General features: G+C 36.8%; 1 protein-coding gene and 1 long non-coding RNA gene across 2 annotated transcripts; both read right to left on the bottom strand.

Annotated features, from left to right (window-relative positions):
* Positions 1-1419: 1419 nt before the first annotated feature.
* On the bottom strand, positions 1420-3444 carry LOC149014279 (histone H2B.9-like; the record flags this gene model as incomplete). Its single annotated transcript, XM_089155231.1, has 1 exon — positions 1420-3444. A coding segment is annotated over one exon (453 nt), but the record flags the coding sequence as incomplete, so codon positions are not given.
* A 999-nt stretch (positions 3445-4443) lies between these two features.
* Positions 4444-10000, bottom strand: LOC149014278 (uncharacterized). The gene is made up of 4 exons (XR_016173399.1): positions 9539-10000; positions 7109-7228; positions 6952-7011; positions 4444-4809 (listed from the first exon to the last, which is right to left on the bottom strand). It is a non-coding gene; the product is annotated as an uncharacterized LOC149014278 (long non-coding RNA).
* Positions 10001-11144: the final 1144 nt, after the last annotated feature.

Genomic DNA, 11144 nt, shown 5'->3' with positions numbered 1-11144 from the left:
GCAATAACTGGGATATTTCCAGTATTCCTACGCCCCAAGAACATAGATCTCTATTTCCACAAAATTGTTAGTGCAAAACCTTCCCATCAAGGGAACTATGAAAACCCATTTCTTCAAGCATGGTAGGTTATGTAGACATTCTAAATCATATTTAAACTTATCAGTCATTCCCAAGAGTAGTTTGCAATGGCAATGTATGTTAACATATTGGAAGCAAAATTGATACATCTGATCACTCTATGGCCATCTGAAAAGAACCATTTTTGAAAACAGAAGATCAAAGGAATGATTTTCCAAGTTTTGTTGGGGAATAAAATCTGGTCGAATCTGCTCTCAAGCCAACAAGCCATGCATCTAAATCTGCTTAGGCGAATCACAGTGCATGAAGATGTGCCATAGAAATTTATTTGAGTCATAACAAGCTGTCTACCCATTGACTAGAAACTAAAATTTCTCAAGGGATAGCGTATGTGGGGGAAGTTCTGTGATAGGGGCAAGTGAGCTGCCCCATTAATTGCCTTCTAGTGTTGTAAAATAGGAGACAGTAGAGTTTTCTTCAGTAACTCAATCTAAGTTCCAACATACCAAAATGAACAGAACCCAGCAACTATCCTCTAGACAAGCGTTGTGCCAACTTTTTCTCCTACATGTTTCTCGTTCAGGAAATGTTTAGAAACCTCCTCTTTTCGCACATCTTCAGAATCCTTCTCACACTCCTTCATTTACCCAACTTGCATACCCTTTATGCCTAGCCGTGAACAGTGGTGCACTTTGCCATCACCCTAGTTATCCAATGCTTCTAGATGATGGCATTGAAGATATATCTACCTTTTCTTGATTCTGGTGGTACTTGATCCATCCCCTTATTGAAGTTGTGCCTACAATTCAATGTACCTAAAACTAAGCATTATACAAGTTCAGGCACTGGCAGATTCTCCATCTAAAGTAACTCACCTTAAGGATCATCACTTCACTGAACAAACAAGTAGGTGTTATAGATCAAAACCTACTCTAATTATCCAATGCAATTTCCGTTAAGTCATGGTTGGATAATTTCATACTGCCCTTATCCTCTTGTGACCGGTGAGGGCAGTTTAGAGACATTTCCATCCCTTCCCATCCATCTTTTTGCAGCATATGAAACCTCTTCCATCTCACCTTCGACTTCATATCTGGTCACCCACTTTCCTTCCCTTTTCTGCGATTGAAGCGGTTGACGACGAACATAAAATCTCCTTTTTCTGTTTATAATCATCTTCGCAGGCCCCGTTTCAGCGAAATAATTCTGCACATAATAATGAAAGTGAGATAGGGAATAAGAACCCTAAATTTGTCTCAGTATATAGAAATTATTTATTACCTATCTACACCACCTGCAGTTCTGCTTTGCTGTCATCATCCCTCATTTCCTGCATAAAAATATGATACATCAACAAAAGTGAAATCAAAATCCAAACCACGAAAACAGTAACCCTAGAAGCCGTTTTGTCAAAATCTAAAGAAGAAATGGAATTAATTGACAGCAAAAATCTAATCCCAGATAGAAGAGATTGAACCCAACATAGAAACCCCAAAATATACAGAGAAAAAGGAGAGAGAACTGTAGATATTTCCTTTTCTTTTGTGTTTTCATTTCATTTTCTTTATCTGCAAAAAGAACTTTGAAGAGAGGGTATTCTAAGATATACTAATCTAAAGCCTAAAAAGATGAAGACCAAAATGAGATGACATAGCTGTAGTTTAAATTTTTAGTACAGAAATGCTACCAAGGGTATATTCGTCTTTTCTTCTAACAAACTCACGTTTATGACAGAAAAGGGGGTGATTGCCAATTTAGCGTACATGTGGGATGATTGTGATTTCTGAAGTATATTTTGGGATGTCTCTGAAATTTTCCCATTCATTAATAAAGTTTAAGAACATAACAACAAAAACAAAAAGATTAAAAGAAGAAACAGTCATACACAAATATATTCAAGGGAGACTTTTGTTGTTGTTCTACAACTCTTCATGGATAAAGATGGAAACAAAGGGAAAAGCCACTCAAGAAAATGATGCACGTGCAAACTACAAGTATCATGCATAAACACTAAGATGGAGAATAATGCAAAAGAAGGGGATGAAATTGATATTATCATAAAAGATTAGGTTAATTACATGCTCTGATAATTTACAGCCATAAAGAGTATCAGCTGATGGAAATGTTCTAGCAATCCTTGATTTGTTTTTCAGTCCAGAAGTGTGAAAACCAACTTTTAATGGTGAGATTCTAAACACAGGGTTGAGAGCTTATCTTTAATTTTTCAAACGTGACAATAGTTTAATCTTTTTTTTTGGTAAAGATCAATTGTTTAATCAACAGCAAATTACACGGCACTCACTATATTTGGGGTAAAACTTTTGACTACCCACTATGCCTCATAAATTACTTGGCACCCACATGTAAATTACAAGTTACCCACAGTTAACTTTGCTGTTAAAATGGATTATGAAATTACCCAAATGCCCTTACTTTTATTTAAAGCATTTAAAATTTGTCATTATGGTATAATGACCAAACTACCCCCATTTTAATTCTCTCACACCAACCCTTAGGTGGGTGAAGGGATACTCCCTTCACACATCTTCTACCTACACGGCTACACCTCAGCGGACCACCACCGCCATAAATCACCCCAACACTCCCCGGCCAGCAACCACCGCCCTCACTGTCCCTGCTGGAAAATCCATATCAATCTAGTCAACGAAAGCCAGCACCGAAATGCCCATACACAATAAGAGGCAAAACTCGTGGGAATGAAATACTCTTGTATTCAACTAGAAACTCAGATTTACAGTAAACTTTCTACCCAAAAAAAAACAAATTTACAGTAAAGTAAGCTGTTGATTCCAATAAAATTAGAAACACTAATCTAAACCCATCTAGCAGTTGATCATCATAAAATTAGAAGCAAGAATCAAATAGATCAGTAATTTATGAACAAGCACAGATTAGGAACAGGTGAATTTAGTGATGGCTTTGGTACCCTCAGAGACAGCATGTTTAGCCACTTCACCAGGGAGAACAGCACGAACAGCGGTCTGGATCTCGCGAGAGGTAATGGTGGGTTTCTTATTGTAACGAGCAAGCCTGGAAGCTTCCTGGGTGAGCTTCTCAAAGATATCATTGATGAAGCTGTTCATGATTCCCATCGCTTTGCCAGAGATGCCGATGTTAGGATGGACTTGTTTCAGCACCTTGAAGATGTAGATCTTGTAAGTCTTGACTGATTTCTTGTTGCGCTCCTTCTTGTCTACCGCGGCCGATCCTTCCTTCGCTGGTTTTTTCTCAGCCTTTGGCTTCTTCTCTGCTGGTTTCTTCTCAGCCTTTTCGGTGCCATTGTAAATTTCTGAAAGTGAGCTAGAGAACTTGAGCAGGAACAAAAGTTTGAAACTCGCAGAACAAATTCAGAAAGAAATTATTGGAGCCACTGAGCCTGGTGATGTCCAGCAACCATATGAAGGACCCTGACTTGTGAACCTGTCAACAAATACATAACCCAGCTCAGTAAGCTTTCTCTCAAATCAACATGGTAGTCGAATCTAAAGTAAAATAAATCATAAGAAAACTTGCCAAAAGCAGTACCAGCTGGCATTCTATCACTGGAAAGAAAATGAATTAACCCCTCCACAGACACCACAAACATGGTGCACATACAAACATTTTGCGACAAACATATCTGAACTCAAGATCCAACCAAAAATACCATTGAAACTAACAGAACATGTTAAAAAAATTTAAGAAAAAATAAGGCCCAAACCTAATATTTCAAAATCCCAACCAAAAGGAGATGAAGGACAGTAAGAAAAGCACAAAAAATGTAGTACAATGGAATGTCTAATTAATATTTGGTAACTACAGGGTGAAGAGGTGAAAATATCACAGGAGCAACAAGTAAATATAATCTGACTTCCATGAAACTGGAAGAAATCTTATGGACGAACCAACAGGAAAAATCAAAGAGAAGACCTCTCACCTCAACAAGTTTCTGCTCAGGTTTCACTTGGCCTGTATTTTCTGGGACTCTAAAAAACTAGATTCATCTAAGCAACTGGAAGTTGTAATAGCTGAACTAGCAGAAAATCAGTGCATTCATAAAATTGGAAGCAGCAAATCACACTGACAAGGAACCAGTTTCACTGTCAATGCCTCCCATGCTTGACTTTCATTTTGCATTAGAAGAGAAGAGGAACCTATACTGACCCCAACATGATAATGGATTTGGGGATGTGTACCGTTCTCTTGGTCTACTAGATATTCTCTATCAGCAAAAGATGGTAATGAAACTGAATTTGAGAAGCATTAGTTTGTGGTAGTGCGCAGAGTTGTTCACCCAGTGGCAGACCACATTTAGCTACTCGAAAAGACAGACTAGGTATTTTTCTTTCTTTATTTATTATTTTTTCCCCCCATTTTTCATCTCACTAGAGAGTTGCGTGTAATTCCATATATTATCTTAACGAAGCAACATAGATATTTGATAATTTCCCTATCACACAACATTCCACCATCTTCTCTAATTATCCTTTTTCAACATTATACAACCATCTGGGCCCACACATGCACGAGAGAGGGAGAAAAGCACCTACAAAGAGGGTGAAAGACAAAACATAGGGAGGAGAAAACTCAGTCTCAGATCATACCTCGCAAGGCCACAACTCCATTACCAGCTTAGTGCATAGAAGAAAGTCTAAACTTGTACCGCTAAAAGAACTAACGACATTGAGCGTCAAATCTTTAATAGATGGTCTTCTTGATTGGGATGGAACCTGAAAGTCAACCCAAAAAGAAGACACTGTAGCAGAATCCAATCAAACTTAAAATAAAAGCACATTTACATAATATATTGTATTTCCAAGAATTCATAGTATCAATCTCCAAAGGATTACAATCAATTATATTCCAAATAAAACTACCCTAAGAAGTATAATAAACATGCTCTTTTTCATCTTCCATGTATCTGTCATCCCCTTGGTTGAGCCTTCATCTGTAGAGGCAAGGGGTATGTTTCTGATGCTGGTGAGTCATTCCATGAAATTATGAAAGAGGGTAATTGAAACACCTTTTGAGACAAGAAACTGCTGTCATGGAGGATCAATTTGTTTTATACTAGGAAGATCAATAATTGAAGCTAGTTATTTAATTAAGAGACCTAAAGAAAGGCTGTTGTAAGACAGATTTTCATATAGTTTTCTTTGATCCGTAAAAAACCTATAAGCGAGGAAGTCCCTATAGATTAATATAGCAAGTATAATAGAGGAGAAATGTTTCAAATAGATATTTGGACGTAGGTAAAGTTATGTATGATGGTTCAAGATCTCGATCGCCCATCTTGCCAACTCAAAAAAAGAGAATTACCTCGAGAGATTGAGGACCTTTTTCCAATCTCAAGGAGTATTAAGGGTCAGTTTGTAGCTGAAACTTGCTGCCTGCCAATTTCAGCCCTTCTAAACACATTTAACCACAGAAGGAGGAAAAATATAATGCAATATGAGTTCGAAACCGCTACCCTAAAGTGAAACCTTAGATACATTAATGCTCAAAGTTCAAAGTTCAAACAAGTCTAGTACAGTAAAAATATTCATAGATCAAATTACAAAGCTCAAATGATAATCAATCATCAAAGTTACAAACCAAGAGTCAACAATCAAGACTCAAGACCCCATGTGCTAGGAGCACCATCTCATCTTGCACATAATCTTGCTAAATGGAAAAGAGAGATATCTCACAAGATCTTTTGAGTTCTTGTAACATGGTAAATGCATTAAAAATCAAATTAGCCAAAACCTGAGATATCACTGTATCACCAAAGTCATAGCATGTGCAAGAAAGATAGGAATTATGAAAACCCAAAAGTTGGCCAAATTCCTCATCTAAGCTTTTATCTTGTTTTCTTCTCTCTCACCTTACATTGAGCGATTACTCTCATAATTGGCATCACTAACTGTACAAATGGTTTCTCTCAAAAAGAACAGAATTTTCCAGACATTTTGACAAGAAAGAACATATGCTTATTTTCTTTAATTATTCTACTAGGATTAAAGACTCAAAAAGAAAGGACAAATCAGAGGCAGTCCCCAGTCCACACTAACCGCTGCCAGATAGACAGTGGTTATTTAACAAATAAATTTTAACCACCCACCTTGTGTTCTTAGACCCATTTAGCCTACCCCTAACTTGGGAGAAAGCTGAGTTAGTTGCTGTTACTGTTACTGTTGCTGTTATAAATAAAAAATAATTACCTTCAGTTTCAGTTAAAACTTTCCACTTCTAATAAGGACTGACAAGAGATGGTAATTTAATTGCCACTGAAAAATCTTCACAAGTAGCAGCAGTAACATATTATAATTAATAAATACATAAAACACATTCTCTTCCATATTGGTAATCGTACTTCTCTTAACTAGAACCCCTGATACGTGGAAATTTAATGTCATTGGCAACCCCTAATAAATAGCAGCATGAAAATATTACGGACATTAAAGAATTAACAAACTATTAACTTCCACTGCTGTTAAAGCTATCACAGTTTTTATTAGGACAAATCATAAACAGCCTGTAACATCCACTGCCATATATGGTAATATGTCATTACTGCTGAACACTTATAACAGCTGTTTCATATTACCAATCCAGAAATTTTATATACAGCAATGCAATTTTCTCTGTACTGTTGGAGAAGGCCAATATTTACGGAAAACCGCTGTACATGTTAGCTGTAAGACATTTTGAATCAGGTGTTGGATTTTTTCTTATTGAATTACAAAGAATTTCTGTTTTCTCATATATGCATTATAGAATGCCTTCTCAATGTTCCTACATACATGTATGCATAAATGTAGCACAGATGCACTCACAGACAAACACATACATAGATAATATACATTCTGATTGAAAAACATGAAGCAAACCTTATGATCTGGTAAATCGTTCATCCGATTGGAGCGCACGTCCTCAACGTCATAGATTAACTGAGACAGGAAAATCATAATCACTTCCAGCATTGCACTATTTAATGACTAAATTGAGCAAATATTTTAAGATGAATTAAACAAGAAAAGCCAATACCACATAATTGCAATGCAGGGGACAGGATATTTCTACGAGAAACTCCGAGATAGCAATAACTACGATGTGCCACTTAATAGATTGATCTGGCCCCACCATAACTATTTAGCTAGATAATATCTGCAAGAAAACAACTATAGGGTAAATCATTATAGAAATAATATCTTAACATATCATCACATAATTTGTTGCCACCTCTCCCATCTTTCAAGGAGTATGCCAACACACTTTTTAAATAAGTGGTACTCTAATATGCCTTACAAAACTTGTGGAGCTTGAGAATGCATTACACCTAAAGGCAGATTCAGCCCACCTCAATGGCTTCCTCTAAGGTCCAGCAGTGGCAACAACCTTCTTTAGTCTGAGAAGTCATTTTTTATCAAGTAATGGTATTGTTTCTACAATCAATCCCACCTTGTAGATTCCATGATAAACTTTGACCTTGTTTTACCAAGTGTTCATTGCTACCAGTATGTTCAATTGCAACTTTGAAATAATGTTCCCGTAAGTCTTGAAAAGCTGATCCGATGCCCAAAGATGGTAAAGTCATTAGAATATTTTTCCCCAACCCAACCATTTACCACTTGATGTAATGAACTCATTTGACTGTTTCCAACTTTTTGATGGTTCTACTATAAATTTTCATAATCTCCATATCCCATTTTAATTTGCATTCTTAACTCTATAATGAGATGGGGAAGTCGGCTCAACAATATTTTGTTAGATGGGCTTTCTGTCGCCTCATCTATAGGAATTTTGAGAACTATAACTCAGTAAGCCATGAATTTTAAATATCACAGATGTGTTATAGAAAGTCAGCACTTTAAACTTGAAGCCAAAGAAATTTAATGCAATAAAAGAATGTTCTTGATCTTCTGTCTAAACGTAGCCCTAAAGTCTTCTGGCTCTGGAAACTGGTTCCAATGTTTTTGAACTTAGTACAACAACTGAATAGGTCTTCTTTATCTATATCTCTGCCCCTAACCCCCTAGACTTCTTCTAGCACCAAATTAGCATTTTCTGGCACAATGAACTACTGGTATGCAGTACATCTACAAGTTTCCATTTTGAAGTGATATATTTATTTCTTCATCAAAACACATGCAAAAGGCAGATCATAAGAAGGAAAAAAGAAAACCAAAGACTACTTAGCAAAAAAATTTCCAAAAAATGTCACCTGAAGTCATATATGAAAGTAAAACAAAAAGAGGGGAAGCAAACTTAAACTACTATAAGATGATCAGATGCTCAAGATAAATGTATCAATGTTACAATCCCAAATAACAATTATTTCAGTTTCCTTATACTAAAAATATGGACTGAAGGATAGAAGAAAGTGAGAGTAGACTGAACCTTGCTGTTGTTAAACCTTGAAGTTGAATAAATATTGAAACATCCAGACTAACACCCCCCCCCAAAAAAAAAAAGAAACGGAAGGATAGCAGAGGCGGCCGTCACAACAGATGTAGATTAGAAACCCTAATCATCCTGAACCACAATATATATCCTACTAAAATAACATTTCTTTGGTTGATGGCAAAAACTTATAGTGAGGCACACAGGGGGTAGGTAAAATATGGGGTCCAGCTAGACCTACTTTAATATGGGACACAAAATTAACTTACATTACTTTGGAGTCCGGATCAGCTCCGCATCCGGAAAGAATAATGTGCTTCTGTGACGGTTTTGAACCAACATAGTAGGCGGTGCAGCCCACATGGGACCACTGAGATTTTTATTTCTGATTTTTTTTTAATAGCTACGGATGGGCCCCACCCCCTACTGTGCGGTTTAAACCGCCAATCATCAAGGGAGACCACCTAGTTCTCCCCTGATGGGGAGGTGATCCAAAGTCGTTACTTGATCAACACCTGAGCCAGCTAAACCTAACTTAAAATGAAATGCAAAATTGAACCAGGTTAATTTGGCCTATATTCAATCAGTTTATTGGATCAAGTTTCTATACTTTTCGCAGGTTGTCAGTCAATCTATCATATGCCTGTGCGCTTTGATATCAGCCGGATTGCAATCTAAAGATCCTTTTCTTTTTTTGGGTTCAAATTGCAATCTCATGATCCCCAACTGAGTTAAATTCCAAAAATTTGAACCTAACCAAAAAGGTTGGCTCAATTGGCAAAAACCAGCACGTCATAGTATAAGAGGTCACGATTCTCCTTGGGACTGTGGGCGAAGCTTCATATATATATATATATGAAAAGTTCTCCACAAGGCATGGTCTCAGAGTGGGCTCACATCATGTGGAACAGTGTAAGTAGACATATTTAAACCCTGTTTATGGTTTTTACTACTCTATTTATCTCAAGGGCCAAGCATAACGTAAATTCTAAGGTTTAATCAATATAAAAGAGTTAATAAATTTTCCTGGAGGATGACCAAAACGTGAAGTAAAATCAAAGCCCAAGTCTCTACCTCCGCACCGGTTCACTGTCTTTCTGCTGGAAAGATAGAAGCTTGGTAAGTTTTCTGTTTCTCTCGGCATCATCCTGTCTCGAAAGCTCAGAAAGCTCAGGTCGACTGAACCCAAATGATGATGATACCCTTCTGCTCTTAAGCTCAGGTCGATTGAATTCAAATGGTATGATACCCTTCTGCTCCTAAGCTCTGATCGATTGAACCTTCTGCTCCTATCTATTCAATCAAGAACCCTTTCTTGCAAAGCTTCAGTGGAAGGAGAGCATCTTCAAAAACACAGGCCGATTAATCTCTTCCTCTAGTAGTAATTCCTCCCAATCGGAAGCTACGCAAGGCATGGCTCCGTAGAGTCCCGAATTCGATCCACCTCTTTTGGAAAAATGAAAGAAAGAAACCGAAATTTCTGTCTCACCACTGTAGTCGCTCTCTATTTACACTTCCATCTTAAAAAACCTCAAATTCTCCAAGTCCCAACGGAAGTGAAGTACCGTCTCTCTTTTTTTCTTTCTTTTATTTTCCTTTTTGTTATAACTTATAATCCATTTTATGTGATTGCTGATTAGGTATGTTATTACATAAATTTATCAAATGGACCACTCATTTTAGAAATGTAAATGTTTGCCATGTGTTCCAACACCAATCAAATGATTAAAATCTATTTATCAGTCACATCAATCTACATCAAATGATCTGATATCGGTCTATGTTATTACTCTTTATTTTTCCTTACCCCTTTTTTTATTAGAAATTTTTAGTTTTTACTTTTATGTGTATTACAAAAACATCATCTGCAGATGCACAGGGCTCTTGGGCCGATTTTGAACCTATTTTGGTTTTTCATTTTGTTTGGTTCGAATTGCATACAGACTTGAGATTATGTAGTAGAAGGAGCACTTTATTATGAATGCGGAATTCAACATTATTTAACCTATCTCTTTTTGTTTGCTTTATTGATGGGACCAGTCTTTTTTTCTAGTTGGGTGCTTTTACATGGTTTGTATATTTGGCATGTTTTTCATCTTGATGATCTTGACCTGTTATTTTTTATTTGCATTATCAGCCTCTTGATATGATACTTGCAGCTTTTCCTTTGTGCTTTCTATTTAAGTTTTAGTCTCTTATTGTCGTTTGACGCTTTTAATCTCATTGCAACTCCTACTTCCACTTTTGCAGGGCTTCATTGGTTGTATTTTCAGATGTGAAGAATGTCCACTTTTAGCCTTCATTAATGCAAAGGGTTTTTGCCATAAGACACCCTTGTTGACAAATGCTTCTTCAGTGGTTTCATGGATAGACCAAATTGTGTGTTTTTTTAATACGTCATACCTCACATGCAAAAGTTGTAGCCTCCTGAGCAATTTCAGTAGCCTCTCCAAAGGGTGGTTAGTGTTAGCTTTTGACATTTTGTTTTGTTTTGATAACTTCTATTGACATCATGTGTTCTCCACCACGATTGATACGATACGAATCTCTGATAATGGTATTATTGAGTTTGTGGTTCTCTTCGGGTAGCTCTTCATGAGTAGTTGCAGGATGCAACCTCATGCTGTCGAGCTTGTAATGTTGTGTTCGTTTTGTATTCCTGGATGTCTAAGGCGTATGT

This window comes from Hakea prostrata, chromosome 5 (assembly GCF_041222555.1).
Source record: "Hakea prostrata isolate BN-2017 chromosome 5, UWA_Hpros_2, whole genome shotgun sequence".
NCBI classification, from domain to species: Eukaryota; Viridiplantae; Streptophyta; class Magnoliopsida; order Proteales; family Proteaceae; genus Hakea; species Hakea prostrata.
This window is presented reverse-complemented; position numbering and strand designations above follow the sequence as displayed.